We start from the raw sequence: 23,562 nt of genomic DNA on the forward strand, positions 1-23,562 counted from the left end.
GTCAGATATCAACAGATATACCATTCGCTAAAAATCATCGTATTGCTCGAAAAAGTACTTTTTAAAAGCATACAAATAAAGTTTTTACCTATTACAGAAGAATTTATTCAGAAAATTCACTTTTAATTGCGCCTCGCATACCACTTTTCCGAAGTCTAGATATTCAGAATAACAATATTGTTTGTTTGGCAACTGTGACGTCACGAACGCGGAATTCCCCGAAGCGCACGGGCGGAATGTTTCGAATAGCAGACGACGCAATGAAATGAAGACAAAACTGTTTTTTGCCAAATTTGATAAGATGTAGATGGTGGAATTATATAGAATACTGTCAGTATGTTTTTTTATGTACATTAAACTGTAAATACAAAAAGTTATGGAAGTCTTGATATCTGACCTTTATAGATCAGATATCAAGACTTCCATAACTTTTTGTCTTTTTGTCTTCATTTCATTGCGTCGTCTGCTATTCGAAACATTCCGCCCGTGCGCTTCGGGAAAGGTTCGGGGAATTCCGCGTTCGTGACGTCACAGTTGCCAAACAAACAATATTGTTATTCTGAATATCTAGACTTCGGGAAAGTTGTATGCGAGGCGCAATTAAAAGTGAATTTTCTGAATAAATTCTTCTGTAATAGGTAAAAACTTTATTTGTATGCTTTTAAAAAGTACTTTTTCGATGATTTTTAGTGAATGGTATATCTGTTGATATCTGACCTTTAAAGGAAGGTGTGTTTCTTGACATATTTATTCTTTCTTTCTTCTTCTTCTTCTTCATCCTGTTTTCTTTCTTCGTTTTCCTCCTGTTCTTTTTCCTCCTCTTTAACCTTCTTCTTCCATCTCCTACTTTTCTTCTTCTTCCTCTTCCACCTCCTACTTTTCTTCTTCTTCTTCTTCTACCTCATCTTCTTCTTCTTCTACCTCCTCTTCTTCCTCTTCTTCTTCTTCTGTTATTATTATTACTATTATTAATATTTTTATTATCATTATTGCTGTTGTTGTTGTTATCGCTCCTATTTCTTTTTTAACCTTTTATCAGGTGGTGGGGTTTTGAAGAAAAATTATAGGAATTTATGAAAGGGAATGGAGTGAAAGAAAAATAAGAACGGGCACGTGTAGTTCCTCTAGTACACACACACACGCACACACACACACACACGGGGCTGAAATAATATCAGTATCGCAGCGCTGAGGGGTGTTACTCCAACTCTCGTGGGCGGGGAGTTGGGTGTGTGTGTGTGTGTGCAAGGTCATAGCATTACCCATAGATCGGACCTACGAGCTCTGAGCTCTCTTCCAGGAGGGAAATAGCTGTCGATCACGAGTCCAACACGTGATCCAAAGACCAAGTGAATACACACACACACACACACACACACACACACACACACACACACACACACACACACACACATATATATATATATATATATATATATATATTAGATATTTTTTGTATTTTCCACTCTGTGTGGAAAACATAGCACTACTGCATATTCCAATTTAGGACGGTTTAAACTCTGATTCTTTTTTCTTTTTAATGAAGTGAAAAAACAACATTCTTATGTTCTCCAGTAATCCTTAATTATATGTTTGTCAAGTGATTGGTTACAATGATGATAATCAATGCTTCGAATTTCATCCGCAGCCCCACAGTAACCTTCAACGATCCTCGGGACTGTCACCGGCTAAAGATATTTGAGAGAGGCCCTGGGCTTGTATGTCAGCCCCTCGGGGCTGCGTCTCTGAATGGAAATGAGGTGATTGTGTTTTGAAAATGAGCAGCAAGGAGATGATTCTACCGTCTGTGGGACTTGTAGGCGCGGATATAAGGGGGGGGCCCAGGGGGCCCGGGCCCCCCCCTTTTGGCTTTGGCCCGATTTCATTTCAGTTCACTATTTCATTTTTATAATCCATGTTTAATCCATGTTATAATCCATTTTTATTATCATTGTATCAGATGGTTATGCCCATTCATTTAGGTCAGTCCGCCAGTTATTAACAAATAAGAATCCCGTGAGTGGAGAAACGGTAATGCTAATGCTCGTTAAACAACCGAAAATTCTGCCGTCGGGCCCCCCCCAAACTTTGTTCCTAGATCCGCGCCTGGGACTTGTAGGGTACCCACCATTGAGACGTACTGTGTGTGTGTGTGTGTGTGTGTGTGTGTGTGGTGTGTGTGTGTGTGTGTGTGTGTGATTCACCATGGTCTTAGATCACGTGTTGCGCTCGTGATCGACAACTATTTCCCTCCCGGAGCTCAGAGCTCATATATGTGTGTATTTCTGTTTGTAAGTACTCGCTCATAATACAGACATCATGCAGTGCTTATATATAACATGACGGATGTTGCGACCTACTCTAAATGTAGCTACCAGTATTTGACAGGAGTATTTCTTTTTTTGTAAAATGTTCAAACCATTTATAACACACCCTCCTCTCAGCCAATCAAATGGCAGACGACGCGAAGCCGACCAATCACGAAGCTCAAGGTCGACACACCTTCGTCAACTGCCACAACAAGTGTTATTTTTATTTGACATGTGGAAGTTATTGTAAATTATTTTTGGTCACGTATTGTGTTTATCTTAATCATATAAGTTCAAATTGTTAAATTTTATTTAATATGTCACAATTTTCTTTTGTTTTAATATAAGTAATATGTAATGAAAGTGCAATCTTGTGTCAATCCGCCGCCTTGGAAACAGCAGCACAGCGTGGGGCACTTCCCACACGACCAACGACAGAGAAGTAAGGAGCATCCAACCGATTCATCTCGAAAAATGAAGTCGTTTATTGAAGTTTCTCCAGACAGTCACTTTCCAATTCAAAATCTACCATATGGAATATTTTCTACTGAAGATGATGTGAGTAATTCTAATGGAAGTTTTAGATTTATCGGATCTAGTTTTAAGGCTAAACTACCGGGTAGTCGCATGCCAGTTTGTATACGAGTTATGAACCCGCATTTGCTATATATTGTAAATATTCTTGAATAGGTTAATTGAGTTCTTATATTATAGTTTTATATAATACAGTTTGATATATGATAATTATGAACATTTCTGTCATGATGTTTAATTAAAAACTTTACTATTTATAGAAGTTTTTATATCGGGGTTATCCCGCGTGCTTGCCCTAAGGATATACCGCCTGTATAGGAATGTAAACTAGTTTTGCAGTACTAGCTTCCGCCAGGACTAGCATAGGAACATCTAGGACTCTAGTATATGGGAAAACTATCACGGTTTTCACACATGTAGCGATTTTTAATGACAGTTATTGAATGGTTTCTTACAGCAGAATTAAATGATTTGGTGCTGCTTCATAGTAGTTATGGTAATGAGGACAAAATTAATGATGGTGATGATAATAGGAATGGTAATATATGGTATAATGAAGACAATGGTTATGGTGGTTATAGTTAAAGTTAACAGTAATGGTAGTAATGAGAACGAGTGATAGTAATGCCAACAGTAATGTTTACATGATTAATTATTATGATAGTTATAACAGTTAAAAAGAACAAGTAATTAAGTGTAATGAAGAGTAATGAGAGGATGCCACGGAGTTTAATACTTGGCTGCATTCGAAACCAACGGAAAAGTTGCGTCTGGCATTCAAGTGATATTTCGTAGTGAAACTATTTGAATGTCAAAGATCACCAATAAAGTTAAACATTGATAACTTCAGACACCGACTTGATTGGGATTTTTAATTTGACAACATAAACATAGAACAATAGCTGAAGGGTCTTCGAATAATTATTTTTTAAATAATATAAGATATAGGCTCTTGTCTCAATTTTCCATTTGCGGCGATGTTTATATTTTTTCTTGGCAGTTAACGCTATAATTATTATTTGGAGCATTTTACCATATTTGGCTAATGCCATCAGACCCTACATAAACAGGACAACGGTAGTCCGTAACCCCACATCATAATTTTCTCCCTTCCACCCTATGGCCTTTACTGTGGATTGGGAGGGAGGGTGTGGCTGAGCCGAAGTACACTTCTACATCATACACATGTAAAGTAGAACCTATTGAACATAAGAATGAAGGAGACTGAAATAGACCATAAGGCATACACTAGTCTAGATAGTTCGATGTCTCTTACCATCTATCATTCGCATCCTTTTCATCTCAGCAGCTATGAAATGAAGGGCCGTCTCCGTTCCCCATCACATCTCCTACAGCAGAAACTAACAGCCAGAGCTGGTAAACCAGTTCTAGGAGTCAGGCTATGTCGTGGAAATAATAAAATGTAGAACTAAAATGAAATTTTCAAGAAACATTAATGAAGAAAACTGGATAGTTTTGCAAAATCTCTTCTCTGAGTGATGAATGGGAACGGCAGGTCTCTTCTAAGAAAGAACTGTGGCACTGGATTGATTGATTGATTGATCCAAGCATAAGTGTTGGACAAAGTCTTAGTATACATCTAGTTTCCATTTTTTTTTATTTTTTCATTATTTTTGACCTCATGTAATTTCCCATTGAAGTGGGGGATTACAAAAATAGAACAATGGTACTGGAGCTGGAATCATTATATATTGATTATTTTTCTCTTGTATGTTTGATAATTTTCTGAACAATTTATAGTTTGTATATGCATCCCAGTGTACTTCACAGATATGACTTGAAGACAATTTCTTGTCTTTTCAGCCATGTCCTCGTGTTGGTGTTGCCATTGGGACTTTTATTCTTGACCTCTCAGTCATTACCAATCTTTTCACAGGAGATGAACTTAAGAACAACAAGAATGTTTTTAAAAGGGTAAGTATGTTTTTTATGTGTAAGATATTGAAGGTATAATGGTCATTATTTGACATTGTAAACATTAATTTTGTGGAAATTACCATTGACTAATACTAAAGTACTGTAGGGTTTAGAAAAAAGGCAGCTTCATGATTAATTATATAACAATTTGATAATTTGAAATGGTTATGTACCAGATTCAACCCTCCCGTCATTCTTTTTACTTCTTTACATAACATACTTTTATTTTATTTATTTATTTTATTCATATATTCTTTTTTTAATTCTCCATCAAACACATACCTTACCTTCCATCCACTCTCCTCTAAGTCTACCTCACCTTGCATTTTGCTACTACCCACTTTCTTCTGTACCTCTTGTTTGCTTCCCTATTACTTCTTTGTAACTATTCCTCTTATGCTCCCTTTTTTCTACCTCCACCATCCTCACCTCTTCATTCTACCATTCACCACTTTTCCCTCTGTTCCTTACTATCCTACTCATCCTCCATGCCACATAATGATGATGATGATGATAATAATACAGTAATGATGAAAATTATAATAATAATACAATAATACCAAGGGCTTTTTCCTCCTTACCAGGAAGGTAGCTCAAGTCAAAAGGCCTAATTATACTCCCACCCCTTTCATCCCCACCCACTCCACTCCCATCCACCACCCCTTCCTTCCTCTCATCTTGGTTCCTCATGGATGACAGGTCATCCCTGTAACCTTGGGTCAGAAGCAATGCAGCAAGACACATCACATCCACAGCAAGGCCACTTAATTTAATTGGTGACCCCCCTCCCTCTCCATCCCCTCGTGCATAATGATAATACAGGCATATATATATTTCAAATATACTTTCTCTCAATTTCAGGGTAGTTTAAACAAATTTATGGAACTTGGCCCAGCAGCATGGAAGGAAGCACGAAGCACTTTGCAGTCCCTTCTTGATGAAAATAACCCAACTCTACGTGATAATGTAGACCTTAGATGTAGGTATGTATGATTGTGCAAGTTTCTGTTTTCCTTTAGAAATAGACATAAAGTAAGTATGAAAGTATGGTCTTGTTTTATTTGTTAGTTCTTCATATTCACAATAAATTAAAGATGGAGGGACCAGTGGACCTGCTTGTGGTCTTCCATAAAATGACTCAGAAGAACTGATTTTTTTTTTTATTTATTATATATTTTTTTCAAATGTAAATTCTTCATCTTCTTTTATTGCAATGAAATATAATTTAGATATAATAATTACCTCCAAAATAGTTATGATTAACAATGTCAGGATATTTGGAGATTCAGATAAAGTGAATCTGATTAAATAATAGATGTATTTATGGAAATCAGTAGTGTTATGGTTTCACAAGACAAAGAGAAATTGTTTGCGTATGAATAAGATATCAGGCTATTCTGAAAGAAATTGAAATATTTTCATTCCTTTCAGGGCTTTTGTTCCCCAGAATTCTGCTACCATGCACCTTCCTGCAAACATTGGTGATTATACAGACTTTTACTCCTCCATTGACCACGCCACCAATGTTGGAACCATGTTTCGTGGAAAGGAGAATGCACTCATGCCAAACTGGTGAGTCTATTAATTTTTCCTATTTTATACCATCGTATTCATGTATTATGATCCTTGCTCCATAATTTTTTCTTTTAAGTGAATGAGTGATGGAATGGGGGTGAGTTGTCAACATGTCAGACCTGTCTGTGGAAGTGTTGTGTCTTGTTGCATTTCCTTTGACCTGGATGGTATAGTGGAAAGCAGGAATGACCCTTCATCCCTGAGGTGTTAGAATGAATGGGTTTTGGATGGGTGTGGGGTGAATGTATGCTTTGACTTGGCCACTGCCTTTATGAGAAGAAGGCCTTTTGGTATATGTGTGTAAGCCTTATACACTTATCTACAGTTACAACATTGAAAAAACCTACTAAGACATGCTTTTTTTTTCTCTCAAAAAAAGAAATAAAAAAAAAGAAAGAAAAGTTGCTTGTGGAACATGTATATTTAGCAGAAAGTTGTGCAATTTTTTTTTTTTTGCTTCCCACATGTACAACCATGTATGATTGGGTTGTAAGATTGTCCACAATGCCAGAAATGTCAGTAAACTGTAGTTCATGACAACCAATAACCTGTCACCTTACATACACTTTGGGAATGCACTTTTTATGAGGTCCTAAGTACTCAAATTTATTGTGAAACTTTGTCATGATTACTTTGGGCTGGTATTGCATGAATTACATTATAAATGGAGTGGAGTATGTGGGAATGAAATGGGTTGGAGTGGAGTTTGTGCCTTTGTAAAGGAGAAAAAGACCTTATTATAAATATGTACATATAAATGTTGTACATTCATTATAATAGAGAATGGAAGGGAACAGATTGATCCAAAGGGTGCATAAGCCAAGTGTAGGAGAAAGAAAACGGAGATTGAAAATGGGATGAAAGAAGAATATAAGAGGAGAAAAAATAACCATTAGAAGACCTGTATGTGCTGGTGCATGACAGGGGCAAATAGAAAAAGAGGGGAAATGGAAAGGAAAATGGAGGTGGGGAAAGAAAAAGACAGGGAGTATAAAAATTATGAAAGGGAGAGGAAAGAAAATTTGGATGTAAAGAGTAAGTCTTAAAGAGATGTGAGAGGGGAAGGAGAAAGTAGCAAAAGGATCTACACTTTATGATTAATGAGTATAGAGCAAAATTACTGGGTACGACTGATTGGTAACAATAAATTCACATTTAATATTCTTCAGTTGCACTGAGAAAGATTGTTGGCAGATATAGGATTTGATAAAATATGAGTCATATTGTCCTACTGCTCAGAATTGTTAGAATTTATTTTAGAATAATGTCAAGAAATTTTCCCCAGTTGTTGTACTAAAATAGATTTGTACTCTTTTAGGAAATACTTACCAGTAGGCTACCATGGTCGTGCTTCAAGTGTGGTTTTATCCGGAACTCCTATCAGACGACCTAATGGACAGACAAAGCCTAAAGATGATGAACCACCAACGTTTGGTCCCTGTCGCCTCATGGATTTTGAGTTAGAGATGGCATTCTTTGTTGGTGCTGGAAATTCACTTGGAAGTCCCATCCCGATTTCCAAGGCCCATGAACATATCTTTGGACTTGTGCTCATGAATGACTGGAGTGGTGAGTACCTTGAAAGAAGACAACTTTATTAGATTTATTGGAAGGCTTGTGATATTACTATATCTATTGATTTAGAACAGAGGTTCCCAACCTTTTTCCCATTATAAACCCCGAGAGACTATCAACCCGTACCACATTAACCTGACACAGAATATAAAATGGAAATATATTAAGGCTAATTAAACATACTATGGTACCACAATGGATATCAAATGGTTCAAATTGTAATTTCTTTCTTCATCAGTTAAGCATCGACACCAAAAACTATGTAGAGTAATACTACACATGCATATTAAAATGTTTGTCATCTCTTGCTAGTCATCTAAGTACTCCTGTAAACTGTCCCGCAAGCCCCAGGTTGAGAACCCTGATTTAGAAGATACATAGGATTCAGGTGGATTCCATTTGAGAGGGTAATTTTTGGGAATAAAGATGTCATTAGATTTTGGCACATAGTATTTCAAGTTATTTAAACCCATAATCCTGAGATAACTTTGTCTTGATTTTGATGTCTAAAGTCATAGTTGAAGATGTCTATATGAGCAAGTTTTCGCAGATTAGACTTGCTTTATTACTAAAAGTTGAAGGAATTGCTTGTATTTGTCAGCTAAATGAAGCAATGGAGTTCATAGAATTTTTTTCCTCAATTCTCTCCTTTCATTCTTAGTTCAAATCTTCATTATAACTTTGACAAAAAATATAATAATGATAATTGTCTTCAATTCCACTGATCAGATATATGCAGTTCCACAATAGCCAGTAGCATTCCTTGAGCTTTCCCATAGATCTCCCTAGGAAGAAACATTGGTCTGCTGTATTAGTGTGGAGCTGTTGTTAGGTCATTAGCTTGCAGTAGGCAAACTATGTCTTGCTGCATTGCTTCTGACTTTGGCAGTGGGCAGGAGATAGGGATGACCCATCATCCACAAGGAGCTAATAGGGTGGTGGATGGGAGTGGAGTGGGTGTGTGCCTGTGACTTGGGAACCTTCCTTATAAAGAAGGAAGAAGCCCTTGCCATATATAGATAGATAGCTGGTAACAGAAAGAGAGAAGCAGTTACTAGTAGTGTGAGGTGGAGGAAAGTGCAGTTAAAGTTGACATAAATCATGAGTCTAATCCAGGGACTGAGTGTCAGCCCCTTGAGGCTGTACCTCTAGATTGAGATGAAAGTGTTGACAAGTTTTGAAGATGATGTTAGGGAGATTTGTTTGACATCCATCTTGAAGTATCTGTCATCTCTCCCTGGTGAAGAATATAGTTTTCATAGGACTTAAAATTTGTTAGTGACAACCAAGTATAAATATTTTACCTAGAATGAACGAGGAAAGACTAGCAGGAAATGTGGAAAGCAGAAGTGAAGGATTACAAAGGAGGAGCATGCCGACAGGAGACCTTTTGGTTTATAACTAGGTGAACATAAGGTGAAGACCAAGAATAATGTGGATGGGCCAGGTTAAAGAGGCATTGGGTACAAGAGGAATGTCTGTTCAGCAAGTAAGAGAGTGTGCAAAGCACATGAGTAGAGTGTGCTCATAAATGGATTAAGAAATTATTTTCTACATTTATTCCCTGTAATTTTTATAATGGATGAAAGGGGGGTTACCATGTAATGTAGCTGTAGGGATGAACCAACTCAGGCTATTAGGCCCTGCTGCAGAGGTACTGTGTCTTGCTGCACTGCCTTTAACTTGTGCAATGTGGCAGGGGGCAGGAATGACCCATCATCCACAAGGTACTGAGATAGGAAGTAGAATGAATGCCTGTTAGGTTTTGGATGTATGCTTTGACTTGGGTACTTCCACTTGTGAAGAGGAAAAGACCTTTTGATATATTTACCTAATTGTACCTAACTGCAATATACAGGAAAGGAGCAGCATTTGTTGGGTCCTGTATCCTCTCCAATTTATCACACTTAGCTTGAATTTCGTGTGTACATATGTATGTAACCAGTTTTGGGATTAAATTGGTACCGATTCATTTATTTCATCTATTCATTAGCCAGCCTGTCAGTCTCATCATCTTTAGACTTCTTATAATTGAAGACCTCATGAAATTTGGTTTCTTTCAGCACGTGACATTCAGAAGTGGGAGTATGTTCCTCTTGGTCCATTCTTGGCTAAAAATCTTGGCACAACAATATCTCCTTGGATAGTGACCGTTGATGCTCTCATGCCTTTTGCGGTTGACAACTATGCACAGGACCCAAAACCTTTCCCGTACCTTCATCATGAAGACAAGTTCAATTTCAACATCAATCTTGAAGTTGGTATCAAAGGTGAGATGATATACAAATATTTTGTCTAGAAAGCTGTTTAGAAATCCGTTACATTTTTTCATTCTTTTTTATGTTGCATTTTTTCATTCTTTTTTAGCAAAATCATGTTGTCCCAGTTTTCTTATTTATTCTAATGCTGAAAAGGCTTTTCAAACGTGCTCCCCTTTTCCTTTTAGCGGAGGGCACCAACAATGTTGGAGTTGTATGCAAGAGTAATTTCAAAAATATGTACTGGACCATGAAGCAGCAGTTGGCCCACCACACAATTACAGGCTGTAATGTTCAACCAGGAGATCTTATGGCTTCGGGTACCATTTCTGGGCCGGTATGTGCTTACAACTTTCAAGTTGTTTGCATATTGTACAGTTATTCTGTCATTGATAGCAAACATTCTTATAAATTTAGAAGTACAACATTAAATTGCCCAATGCTGACAATAATAGCCAATCTTTCTATTTCATTTTCTAGTCTGAAGATTCCTTTGGATCAATGCTGGAACTTTCATGGCGAGGAAGCAAGACAGTAGATATTGGGAACGGCAACACACGCAAGTTCCTCCAGGATGGAGATGAAGTGATTATCACTGGCTACTGCCAGGGTGATGGTTACAGGATTGGCTTTGGGAACTGCACAGGGAAAATCCTGCCAGCCCTAACAATGCAGTAGGAATCCCAACTTCGAATATTATGAACACTGAGAAAACCTTAATGTGATTCAGAGAACCAGATGTTCAGTTGTTATTCAAAGAACCAGATCTTTAGTTGTTATTCAATTAACTATCAGTAGCTATGTTTTATATGTGTATATGTATATATATATATATAATACTAGGAGGGAAAAGCCTTTTGTTACATGTTTGTACATTTTTATGTGGACTTTTGCTCATGTGGTGTAAAGGTGAAAATGCCATATACAGGCAGAGTATTCCATATTTTTCCAGAATAAAGGCATGTATTGACTTGGCTACCCCTCTCTCCCATATAAGGGGGAAAAGGTTATTGGTATAAATCAAGAGATATTGGTTTTATAGTTGATAATTCAACAATAGGACATTTGTCACTGTTTTATCACTTCTTAGTTTGTGAAAGCTTTCATAGCTTGGGAACAATGCAATAAAATTATATTCCATAATTGTTTAGGTTGTAATCCATAAAATGCTATTGACTGTTAAAAGAGAAACTAATCAACTGTTTAAGTTTGACAACAAAGGCATTAGGAATAGAAAACCCGAGTATCACTGATTTATTATAACAAATTTACCTTCAGATAACAATATCTACAGTTGTACTTGTTTTGTGTGACAGGCCTTAATCTATGCAATGATTGAATGCCACCAATGATCCAATGACTAGGAGTTGAACAAATTTCTACCTCCCCATATAATTGCAAATTAAAAATTAAAATATAAATAAAATATTCTTAATTTTGGGGGTTAGGAGGAAGAGGATGCATCAAAAGTCAAAGCAATAAAATACGAAAGACAAGGCATCTTATGTGGACTAATGCTGAAAGTATTATCAACACTACATAGGTTGTTTTCAGTAATCTTTATTCCCAATAATATGTCGACCTGGCCACTCCCCTTACAAGCTGGGGAAAAAAGGCCATTGGTATGTACATACATGATACAACTGCCAAGTTATCTAAAAGGCACCAATATCAACTCTACAGTTGATAAGAACAAAGAGTTTACAATTACTTTCACCACATATTTTCACACTTTGAATGGTTCAGTACACATTTGTGGACCTTACTCTTACTTCGGCACATGAACTTTCCTTTCACAAGTTAGTACAATACTACAGGGACCAATGATGGGCACCTGCATATGGTGGTCCTGCAAGATGGATGCTGAGGAGAATCCTCTCTCCACTACCCGTCTTCAAAACTTATCAGAACAGGACTGCCATGAAATCTCTGACCAGGGCTACAGTTCTCTCTTATTTGATTATATATATTATTTATTTATTTTTTATTTTTTCCCACACACAAAGGAGATTTTACATATGGCAACAGATCCCATCTCCTCGGTACTAGTTGGTAACATGAAAACAGGACCACACTAATACAACAATGACAACAGTTCAACATCTCTTCCCAGGGAGATCTATGGAAGGATCCAGGCAATGTTGCTGCCTGCTGTTGGACTACAGGTTTCCAGTCACTGAAACTTGAGGCAACAGTTGTCATCATCAATATAATACATTTAGGTACACTTCGATTCATCTTGAACCACCCTATAGGTTTCCATAAGCATGTGTTTGTCGATTTAATACATTTCTTTTGCAAGAAAATGCCATATGATGGTAACAGCTGTGAAGGACAATATCTCCAATACCTATAGGTGGATCTAGGGTTATTAATGGGGGGAGGGGGGTCAATAAAGTAAAAGGGACATGACCCATGCAAGAGATATAATGGTACCCCTCAGTAATTCCCTCCAGTTCTTTCAATATAGTGGCTGTATAAATGCTAAGGTTCACAAACCAAATACAAAATTATTATGCAAGCACACCTGCAGCGGAGGAAGCACACTTCTCGCATGTGGAGCTAGAAGTCATCTTACACTAGAAGGTTAGTTAAATAGCTCATAGTGAAACTGCACAGCTCCCAGGATTTGAACCTAAGTCTTGTTGGTGTAAAGTCCAGCAGTGTACTGAATGATCCAAGGCCCAATCTTCAACTCTGTCAATAATGAGCTGCACAATTTTAATGCAGCACACACTCCACACCTGGTATACAACAACAACTAACTCCACATTTGATCAATGCATGCTGTTTGCTGTAAATGTAATTAGTAACATAACAATTTGTATTTATCTCATGAATATTTGTGAACCTCAATCATCCATATGGATACCACACTAAAACAACTGCAGGAATTATAAAGAAATCCCAACATACCTCTTGAGATAGGGGTAGGGGGACACGGCCCTAATCGCTTCCCTGTAAATCTGCCAGTGCCAATTCCTGACACCAAATTATTATTTATGCATTGTGGAACCCATAGGGGTGAATCAAGACTTTTGACCACGATTGTACATGGAGTTTGTTCTACTGCCACAAACAGATGTAAAACTCTAAGTCTAACCTGTTGGCAAACTGATCTTTTGTATCTAATATATAACAACCCTTCAATATGAAGTTATCAATTAAACTACCAGTAGTTTGTTAGTTCTGACATTACAGCTTATAAATTAATTATCCATTCTTCTCTACAACCATGAGCTGCTGACTGGACAAACATTTGATTAAGTGCAGGAAGAAAGAGAAAGAAAGAAAAAACTGAACAAAATGGAGAGAACATAATCTTTATTTACAACCCAGGCTTGCACTCGAATCTTACAACTAAGTAACATTTTATTAGGTAGAAAAGTTGTGCTAATATTAGTGCCAACAGTCTACTGAATATACAAACAGTGAAGCAGTCTATGCTTGGCTACATTACACTGAAAAATGGATTGACATTCACAGTTCTACTGGACACAATCTTAAAAAGTCTGCATCAAAGAAAATTACATGTATAGAGATATCATCACGAAAATACCTTCGAACTTCTATGGGTAATGCAAGGGAATGAGAAAGCCTTGCATGATCAAGCCCAGTCTCCGTGATTCCCAGAGCATGACGGATAAGGTGAGTCGCAGCATTTGTATCTATGGGTTTTAATTTATAACCAGCTTCTCTGTGTGTTAAAAGTTCAGCGATTTCTTTTAACTTGACTGGTCTGTGAGGCAAATTTACAGGCTGAAGTGTCTGTCTACCTGACATGTATTCACCAACAAGAGTTGTTACCTCGTAAGCATCCATGCTCTCCCAAAGTCCGTCTGAGGCAATAACTAAGAATCGTTCCCTGGGATGAAGCCTATGGTATGTCACTTCAGGAGCTGATGTTAAGTAAGGTGGAGTTAAGTAATGGGGAATATGTTTGACCAAATCATTCCATATATTAAATTTTTCTAGAGTTTCTTGGTCCCACTTGAGTCTAAAATCTCCGAAGGCTCTGAAAGGCATAAGTATTCCCATTAGTCTCTGGTTTTTTACTACATTGTGAGCCTCAGAAGGTGGGTGTTCTTCAAGAACCCTATCTAACTCAGACTGGTTTTCCCAGTTATGATCATTAGTTAAACGTTGGGAAAGCCAACCCCCAGTCTCTGCACTGACTCCTAAAACAGCTCGACAATCGCCAACATTTGCTACGTGAAGGTGTGGTCCGTCTATGTGTGCAACACATGCTACAGAACCTGACATTGTTACTCCCATAAATAATTCATGTAATTGAGGATCCTGATTCTGAAGAAGTTCACGCGATATGTCTTCATCCAGCCGTCTAAATGACTCAATCAATGCTTCCTCCATTGTCCAACCCCCTACTTTGTCTCTTTCGTTGAGAAGATCTTGGCAGTAGTTACGCAAGGATTCCTGATACACTTTCTGTACCTCTGGTACAAAGTCTGCCGTGTCATTATACATGTGTGTGAGAGCTGCACATTCTCCATTTTTCCAAGTGGCAAGTAGGCGCTGAAGAGAACTTTTGGGAAGCAATGCTGCTGCTACGTAGTCAAAGAGACGTTTTGCTACTACAATACTGCATTCTGGTCCTGCATGGCCATCAAACACACCAAAGAGAAAACCTGAAATTCGACAACTAATTAGTTCCTCCTAATGTACATGTGAAACTGTTTTCTATTTGAATTCACATGTACAAATTTTGACATTTTCCAAAACAGTGCACTTACTGATCTGCTATCATATCAAGTTATGAAATATTTTTGCCCAACAGCAGTTAATAAATTTGATAGGCTAATTTAAGGACAACTTCTATGATGTTAGTCAATACAATGTTGGGCCTATTTAAACCTATTTGCAAGAAGAGGAAGATGACAATGAAGGGGAAAAAAAAAAATCTTGACTTATACATAAAGATACAAGTACTAAAGGTCTTTCCCCTTTATTAGAGGGGTGGCTGTATCAATCACACCATATTCAATATCAATAGTACATCACTCACCATACTACCTGAGAAAAAATGAAAAAGCAGTGCAGCAAGGCACAGCACTTCAACAGCATAACCTGACAGTCAAAGTTGGATTACTCCCACTCCTTCACCACATGATGACCTCCTCCTCAGCTACTCATGTTAGAAGTAACTTAAAAACTAAGTATCGCTTCTTTATATACAGCTGTGGGAAAAACTATTTATCCAAAGCCGACCACATTGATAGCTTTCAATCCAAAAAAATAATGAAACATTATATATAACAACTGAAATTTACCTGTTGTCCACAAACAGCGTGCAGCTGCCAACTTGTCTTCAATTGGAACATTGGATGCCAACTGGTTTGAGTCTACTGACATCACAGAGTGAGGTCCTGGCATCCGACCTCCAAGAAATATTTTCTGCTCTTTCTCCTCACTGCCAGACAGATCAATGGTGTACTCATTGTGACGTAGCACTTGGGACACCTATGTAAATAACACATAAATATAAAAAACTGATGTGATGTTTTCTCAAGTCTTACAAGAAGCACTATATACTTTGCCTACTCTCTCCATTCTGCCATTGTTGTAACATTCTGCATTATTAACACTGCAATGTTTTGCAAGTGATGAAATTGATTAGCTACATTTTTTATTTCTTTATAGCACTAATAAATCATGAGTGTGTGTGTGTAATTCCCATACTCGACATCTGCTCTCCAATATTAATCATAGTCTTGACACTGCAGCTGAACATTTGCAGCTCCACAGTGGCTGGCAAGTTCTTGGGCCCTTCCACAGATATCTCTGAGAAGGTTGGCAGGTACTGTTGCTGACAATTAACCAGCACTTCTATCCTTAGGGAGAACATTGTGCTGCTAAGATATAGTTTAGGTTTACAGTGCTGGTTTAGCTAGTAGGGAAGGGTATATACTGGAAAATGGTGGAACTTGGTGTGGTGTCACATGAGACACTGAAGAATATTGAGACTAGACATGTTGCAATATTGACTGGAAACCTGGACCAATACAGGACTTAAGCTCTCTTGGGGAGAGCTAAAGGAGGTAAGGGGATTGTTGAGCACATCAAGGGCCATTTCAATGTGAATGATTTCTGACATGCTTACTAAGCCCAGAAGAAACTGATCAAATGTGTCATCCAAATGACAATTGTCTAACAGCTAATGGGCAGTTTGTGTCAGACATGGATTGATCTACAGTGTGGTGATCTGAGTAATTTGAGCAGGTGCACATTGACTTCCTTTGGCTGATGTTTGAGTAATGGTTACTGATCTATTGAGATGAAATTCCACTCTCTCTGAATGAGGTTAGTGATGCTATAAGTAGAAGACTGAAAAGTTGGAATCTCTAACATTGAGAAGTTCCTACAAGCTGGAGGTGAGGACAAAAATTGTGGTTTGCATACAGTGTTGTCTGTCAATTAGCAGTCCATTACAATTAACTCTAACTGGAAAAAGAGATGCTGGTAATTCCAATCTGGGATGGGAAAGTGGACTGCAAGGAATATAGTGGTGATACAGTGCCCATGTGTAAGGTGGTCACCCATCTAATGTTTACGTGAGTTTACTTCCATATTTGAAAATTTAAAAAGCCTGATCAATCCGAGTTCGAGCCCCATAAAGTCAACGACTGATTGGATTATAAAATCTGAATCTCTAAATCATATATGCTACCTCTCTTGATGTACAGCTGTAAGACAGACAATGCAGACTTGAAGAAGTGTCTTGATGTCTTTGGTACAGACATTGAAGAAATACGAGTTATCATCAGTACAACTCTTTCAAACCAATACTATTCTGTGAGACTTGGTCAAGGCCAATTATCAGCATAATTTTTGAACATCAACTGCAATTATATGGGCATGTGGCATACTTCTACAATGTTGATCCCACTCATACAGTTGTCTCCACAAGACAATCCTCAGTGAAGATGAAAGGTGCATCCACAGAACTCATGGTTAGAGATGTCCCGATCCTGCAGGGCCATTTGGAATACTAAGGTAAATTGTATGGAGGCTTATTCAGAGAAACCACAGAGAATGCAGATAGCATTTGAGCAAAAAGATGCACCTCCTGGCATATACTTCCCATTGATGATGATAAAAATATGTACAAATATTGTAGTAAGACATGGATCAAACAAATGCTTAATGTTTGAAGCATGTTCATGTAAAATGATTGAGAAAGAACTTATGAAAACTGTACCCTACAACTGTATAACTTGATCCAAGCTGATCTGAAAACCAAAGAAACAGAACAATTTAAGAAAATTTAATATTTCCACTAGAGAGATGTTATGGTAAAGAAATTGAAATAATGTGTACAAACTATGAAGATAAGAACAGTAACATTGTTACTTCTACTGTACAGTAATTTAAGACTAGCCTACTAGTCACTTCATGTTTATGAGGAAATCATAGGTAGCACCGTCTTTTAGTAGAAATTTGATGACAACTTCTTGTTTTATTGAAATGTTATACCTTAAACCATGCATTACATACTTAGAAATATAAGTAGACACACAAATACAAATGTACAAAGACGGCTCACTATGAGCAAAGCTCTCTTCCCATATAATACAACTAGGTAAATATGTATGTACACACATTTATGCATCTTGCCACCACAAAGGTTCTATAAATAGCTTCTTTCCTTTTCAGACTAACAACCTTATTACCATACAATTTATATTTATGTAACTGTATTTAGAACATTCACACATCATACACACTCATAAGTATACATGAGTATATATCATAATTGATTTACATGTAAATTATTGGTTGTAGGAGGCACAGTTATTGAACATGGAGTGTAAATAGTTCCCATTGGAGAGAGCTCTGGTATCTGGAGTGATGTACTCTAGGCATACTGTGTGCATTTGCCAATCAAGTTCATTATGTAGGCCTGTGCATGCGCAGTGTACGACCCTGCTTGGGTATAAACTTCATTAAATGGTCTACAATCTAGTTGCACATTAAGATTACAACAGAATTGTCTCCATGGAACTGAAAAAAATCTTGGTTAATTTCAGACAATATAATTCTCGCTAACACTATTGGGGAAAAAAATTCTAGTCAATATTTCGCAATAACCACCCTAACCTATTTAGCAAAACATCACCACGTCTATTTCCACAAGAAGCTGTATGGTGAAAATAGCATGCTGTACTATAGTAACTGTATGGTGAAAATACTAAATTAGCATTGAAATACATGAACAAGACGAGTCACAAAAGTAATGTTTTGAGCCTTAGTCGAGGGTATAGAAAAACCCAAAAGATGAAGACTGAAAACTGGATAATACTATGTGTCGTATCAAATTAAGCTAAGACAACCTCTCACAGCATAAGTCATAACAAAATTAATTGACTTGACATGCCATTCATCTCTTTCGTACCAATGCCAAAAGGAAGGCTACATTTTCACTGTAGCTACTGCCAGATTTTTCTTCATTCTGTTGTGCTGTACCTCTTCTCATGAATCTACACCAAATAATTCCTCCTGTGCCTGAGTGTCAGACATAAACTAGAATTAATTCTAATTAATATTAGTCACTTCCATGCTCCTTCGGTGGGGTACAGGGGTAAAAAATAAACAAAACAAAAAAATATAAAATATACTACACATTATATATACATGAAAATAAAAAAAATAAAAGAAAGCTGGGAATGGCATATAATATATTAAATTTAAATGCCTGACCCCTACGCTCACCTGTTGTGGCGAAAGCTTAGGCCTTGGGTATTTTTCACGGGCTAAATGACTAGATGAAGTCACAAATGTCTTTGGGGTATTTACATCCTTCAACGAATTAATACCACAAATTCTCTGTCGAATCCGTGATTGGCCATTATGATGCACACTCAAATCTCCCCCCTGACCAATTACATTTGGCCTGCTTAATATCTTCGCTACATCTTGAAAGAGTGGTAAAAACACCCTTGCCATAACAACGGCTCTTCCCAGCTTCGTCTGAACCTTCTATAGGATCAGCCGTAAATATAAAAGTTTGATGTAAAAAAATTAATTAGATTCCTGCTTGGTAACTGTCTCTTCCTAACCACCTGACAAGGTTTCTGACGATCCCAGACCAACAAATTCACAAATTGCACTATTGCAGACGAATTGCAGAAGGAAGGGAGGGTAAATATAACTGGATGCTTAATTTAATTAATCTTCCGTAGTATATAATGAACATGTATATACTGATAAAAATAAAATAGTAACTTTACAATATGTGAATATTGACTAAATGCTTGAATGACTTAGGAGTAGTAGGAATCGTTATATTGGTACTGTGCGCAAAGTTTACTAGTAGCTCGTAAAATCCTTGGGATTTTGGGGCCATATTTGTAGAACTTAAATAAAATCTTAGAATACTTCAGTCCATGATTTGAAGAGAGAGTCATCTTGATAATAAGCAGTCAGACGTTTCAATAATGTATCAGCTGATTGATACTATCTTGTGAAAATGTACCTACTACGTTAATATTTTATGAGAAGTCGCTGAAAAAAATACAACTTCCATTGATCGCCAAATGAATTTTTACTTTGCGCGGACAACAGCTTATATTTTAGAACACGATTAATATAACAATCTTTTTGGAGTACTTACTGAAAAAATATATGCGGTATTTACATTTTTCCATTCTTTAAAAGTTCTACTATTTTTGTAGATACGCTTTGCTGAAATGCACTCGAAAAGTTAGTCATTAGATGCTATAAAAGCAACACTTCACTAAATGTTACTTTTACAGCCTCTAATAACCGATTAAATGAAGCGGCCTTGCCGTGGATGTACTGTGTCTTGCTGCATTGCTTCTGACCCAGGGCAGTGGGCGGGATACAGGGATGACCTGTCATCCATGAGGAGCTAAGATCAGAGTGGGGAAGTGAGTGTATGGGAGTGGAATGGGTGGGAGAGGTACGTGCAGTTAACTTGGCTACCTCCCATACATGGTGGGAAAGTTCTTGGTATATAGACAGATAAAAGTAACGCTAGTCACCCATCACTCGCATATATACACACACACACACACACACATATATATATATATATTAGGACAGAAATGTCCTGCGGCTTTTTAAGAATAATTTTTTTTAAATTAAATGCATGATTTTACTCACTACAATTCAAAGTTTGTTTTCTGAGTGAGGGATCAGTGTTGATTACCTATAAGTAATGGTTCTACGAGAAGTACCTTGCATATCTTCAAAATATGTCAACCCTCCTCACCTCTGTCGTGCAGCCCTGAGTGGCTGGCACTCAGTTACCAAGCAAGTTCCATTATTTTCTATATCAACTGTAACTACTACTATAAACTGGTGACATAGAAATATTCTCTCACTAACACACCACATGCAGTCCACTACTTTTCAGATGTACGGGTGGGCCTGGGGATTGTTGCCGGCCAAGGGGTTGCGGCAACAATTGTTATACTTCACGTGATTGTGGCCGCTTATATCGGGGCCGCGGGTCTCGTCTAAAAGATAAAACTGTAGACTCACCAGAATAATTATTCTAATCAAATCGCTTGGCGGCAACCAAAATATAGGTTTAAAAGATAATCGAAACGGTAAATTGAGACGTATTTCATCATTTGACCACGTACTAGACATGATAAATATTTAAACATAGTAGTCAAAAACTCGAAATAATATCCAGATTCTTCAACAATTTAGTTTCCGAATGCATTCATCTATTCCTAAGAACGGGATGATTTTGTGTTCTTACAATGTTGGGCTATGAACATCCTAATGTTTACAAACATTATTTTCGCAGGCGACGAAGGAGAGCCGATATATAAACCATGATGAGTGTAACTTATTGCATTTGGAAAGAGTATGCTAGATCATGTAGGGGAGTAACTAGGGCTCTTTTTAATGGTATGACAATAGAGAAACAATGTTATGGTAAATTCCAGTTACCAAAAAGAACAATCAGTGGGTTACGAGTATCAAATAAAAGTTCTCTGTTACTACCACTAAGTCGGATTTCACGAAAATTCTGTAAAAGGACTAATCCTGGAAGACAGTTAGTATTAGGCATTGAAACAAGCTGTGATGACACCGGTGCAGCAATAGTAGACCAAGATGGGAATATTATAAGTGAATGTCTCAATTCCCAGCTACAGGTTCATCTTGAGTAAGTTGATACCAAGGTCCAATTCATTAGTTCATTCGGTACTATTTTCGTATAAAACACACATGAACTTTTACTTTAAACCTGATGTGATATTTTTCTTCACTAGATAATTGTTGGAAAATACTTTGCTATACTTCTTACTGCTGAATAATGGGAATACCCTCACTGAGGGTCTGGATGGTAAACTAAACCCCCCCAAACTTATGTAAATTGCACCCTACTGTGATGTGTGGGGGGGCTAGTCCTCAGGTAATAGTCACCTCACTGGAGGGGTCTGAGGAGCTTTGAATCCCCTCCACCCATCCACACACACCTCTGTCTAGGTTATAAACACCCTGTGGGGGTTTGAGTGGCTAAGGCAAAGCCTTCCCACCTGGCTTATGCATGCCTGTTAACATTTATGAATTTAATGTTTGGAAGTATGTTACTTAGGATATGTAAATTTAAGATTATAAGCAAATACTCAGAATGCTATCTTGAGATTGAATGTTAATTTTTTTTTTTTCTTAAAATAGGCATGGAGGAATAGTGCCCCCTGTGGCTAGAAACCTACATGTAGAACATATAGATAATATTGTTCAAGAGACATTGAAGAAGGCTCAAGTAACTGCTGAAGAGCTAGATGCTATTGCAACCACCGTTCAGCCAGGTAAGGAATTTATCTGCATTATATTTGTAGTTTTGAGATATATATTTATATGTATACATACATGGAAAAAGAAATCTTAGATGTTGTAGAACAAAACTGCTGTTGAAAGTTTCACTAAAAATACAACACTATAGTTCTTGGTTGAAGCATTATTGTTTTGTACATTAAAGGCTTACCACTCTCTTTATGGGTTGGAACAAATTATGGAAAGAATTTGGCCCTTAGCAGTGGAAGACCCTTTATCCCTATTCACCATATGCAAGCACATGCACTTACTGTGAGGATGGTGGAACAGGTATTGGCTTCCAGTATTTAGATGATTATTAATATAATTGAAAAAGAAATGTCACAGATATGATTTCAATATTGGTCTACTAAGTTTCAAAACTATGTCATTAATGTAAATATTGCAGTTCTATTTATGACAAAAGGAAAGATTGTCTTGGCCAGTAATTTAATGAAATATCCTGGGAATAACCAGACTTTTTATTTACACTGTTTATTTGCATATATAGCTATAATTAATTGTCACCCCAAAAATAGTATTTTGCCCACTTGTCCATGTGCTGTCACAAGGCTCAGTTACTGTATGTATATCTAAACACACAATATTTAAAGTACTTTATTCAAAATTAGTGTTATTGGAGAATATTGTTACTTAACTCTACCAGTGTGTTCAAAATAAATTTAAACAATAGAAATCATTTACTTGGTACTTAATTTATATGATACTAAATTTGATATGGTACTTAATTTACTGAAAACAAAGTATGTCAAACATTTTATGGCTAATTTGTGTTTATTTATTCATCTTATTATTATTGTTATTTTTTTTCCTAGGTTGATTTTCCTTTCCTGGTGCTTTTGGTGTCTGGAGGGCACTGTCTGCTTGTCTTGGCCAAATCACTCACTGATTGGAACATTATAGGAAAGTCAGTCGATGATGCACCTGGAGAAGCCTTGGATAAGGTTGGTACAACCCCCTACCTCATCTTTTCATTTTTATTATATTATATTTTTGTATGAGGTACTTTTGGGTATAAATGAAGTGCTGGAGCCCTGCTGTGGATGTGCTGTGTCTTGCTGCAGTGGGCAGGAGATCGAGATAACCTTTCATCCATGAGGAGCTAAGAAAAAAGAGAAATAATTAGTGATGGATAGGAGTGGGATGAGTGAGGGAGGGTGCATACCTTGGCTGGCTACTCTCTCCCTTATGAGAGGGAAGAAGCCTTTGGTATATAGATCTATCTATCTATATATCCAGGGTTTCTTCCCCCATATAAGAGAGGTAGCCAAGTCAAGCGCATGCACCCACTCTCATCCACAACCCTTATTACCCTCTAGTCTTAGCTCCTCAGATAGATATTATATATTTTAATCCATTCAGTGGAAACATTTTGCTGCCAGTCTTGAATACCAATTAACACCATTATCTCCATCTGTAGATACAGCCTCAAGGAACAGGTACATTAATCTTAAAACCAGGCTCAAGATACCGGTCTCCATGAATTTTGATTATTTTTCCTCAGTTCTTTCATGAAACAAGAGTTGGCAATTAGAGACAAG

The 23,562-nt window shown here is 37.2% G+C and overlaps 3 protein-coding genes across 4 annotated transcripts in view; 2 read left to right on the top strand and 1 right to left on the bottom strand.

Annotated features, from left to right (window-relative positions):
* The first annotated feature begins 2,651 nt into the window (after positions 1 to 2,651).
* On the top strand, positions 2,652 to 11,332 carry Faa (fumarylacetoacetate hydrolase). The gene is made up of 8 exons (XM_076205870.1): positions 2,652 to 2,867; positions 4,668 to 4,778; positions 5,643 to 5,764; positions 6,213 to 6,353; positions 7,675 to 7,925; positions 9,995 to 10,201; positions 10,378 to 10,526; positions 10,670 to 11,332. The coding sequence occupies exons 1-8, from the start codon at positions 2,667 to 2,669 to the stop codon at positions 10,865 to 10,867; spliced, it is 1,380 nt and encodes a 459-aa protein (XP_076061985.1). The 5' UTR covers positions 2,652 to 2,666; the 3' UTR covers positions 10,868 to 11,332.
* A 1,232-nt stretch (positions 11,333 to 12,564) lies between these two features.
* Pdp (pyruvate dehydrogenase [acetyl-transferring]-phosphatase 1-like protein, mitochondrial) lies at positions 12,565 to 19,335 on the bottom strand. Of its 2 annotated transcripts, none has more exons than XM_076205868.1 (3): positions 18,917 to 19,335; positions 15,478 to 15,667; positions 12,565 to 14,835 (listed from the first exon to the last, which is right to left on the bottom strand). In XM_076205868.1, exons 1-3 carry the CDS (start codon positions 19,148 to 19,150, stop codon positions 13,670 to 13,672), a joined length of 1,590 nt encoding a protein of 529 aa, XP_076061983.1. In that variant the 5' UTR covers positions 19,151 to 19,335; the 3' UTR covers positions 12,565 to 13,669. The 2 variants fall into 2 exon arrangements, with proteins under 2 accessions (XP_076061983.1, XP_076061984.1); XM_076205869.1 differs by lacking the exon at positions 18,917 to 19,335 and adding an exon at positions 18,600 to 18,795.
* A 1,612-nt stretch (positions 19,336 to 20,947) lies between these two features.
* Positions 20,948 to 23,562, top strand: part of Tcs4 (Threonyl-carbamoyl synthesis 4) — a 7,807-nt gene continuing 5,192 nt past the window's right edge. The window contains exons 1-4 of the mRNA XM_076205871.1: positions 20,948 to 21,347; positions 21,863 to 21,996; positions 22,167 to 22,291; positions 22,837 to 22,965. Of these exons, the coding sequence (XP_076061986.1) occupies positions 21,013 to 21,347; positions 21,863 to 21,996; positions 22,167 to 22,291; positions 22,837 to 22,965 (723 nt within the window). The 5' untranslated portion in view covers positions 20,948 to 21,012. The remainder of the gene's footprint in view (positions 21,348 to 21,862; positions 21,997 to 22,166; positions 22,292 to 22,836; positions 22,966 to 23,562) is intronic.

Source organism: Oratosquilla oratoria, chromosome 22 (assembly GCF_046742065.1).
Source record: "Oratosquilla oratoria isolate Oo_2021 chromosome 22, ASM4674206v1, whole genome shotgun sequence".
Classification (NCBI taxonomy): Eukaryota; Metazoa; Arthropoda; class Malacostraca; order Stomatopoda; family Squillidae; genus Oratosquilla; species Oratosquilla oratoria.

Excerpts from the sequence above, each read along its gene's own strand:
- Faa (XM_076205870.1), top strand. The coding sequence starts at position 2,667 with ATGAAAGTGCAATCTTGTGTCAATCCGCCGCCTTGGAAACAGCAGCAC. Across the intron at positions 4,779-5,642 it reads ACAAGAATGTTTTTAAAAGG|GGTAGTTTAAACAAATTTAT; the intron begins GTAAGTATGTTT and ends TCTCAATTTCAG. Across the intron at positions 6,354-7,674 it reads AATGCACTCATGCCAAACTG|GAAATACTTACCAGTAGGCT; the intron begins GTGAGTCTATTA and ends GTACTCTTTTAG.
- Pdp (XM_076205868.1), bottom strand. The coding sequence starts at position 19,150 with ATGGCAAGGGTGTTTTTACCACTCTTTCAAGATGTAGCGAAGATATTA. Across the intron at positions 15,668-18,916 it reads CTAAGCTTTCGCCACAACAG|GTGTCCCAAGTGCTACGTCA; the intron begins GTGAGCGTAGGG and ends TTATTTACATAG. Across the intron at positions 14,836-15,477 it reads ACGCTGTTTGTGGACAACAG|GTTTTCTCTTTGGTGTGTTT; the intron begins GTAAATTTCAGT and ends GTCGAATTTCAG.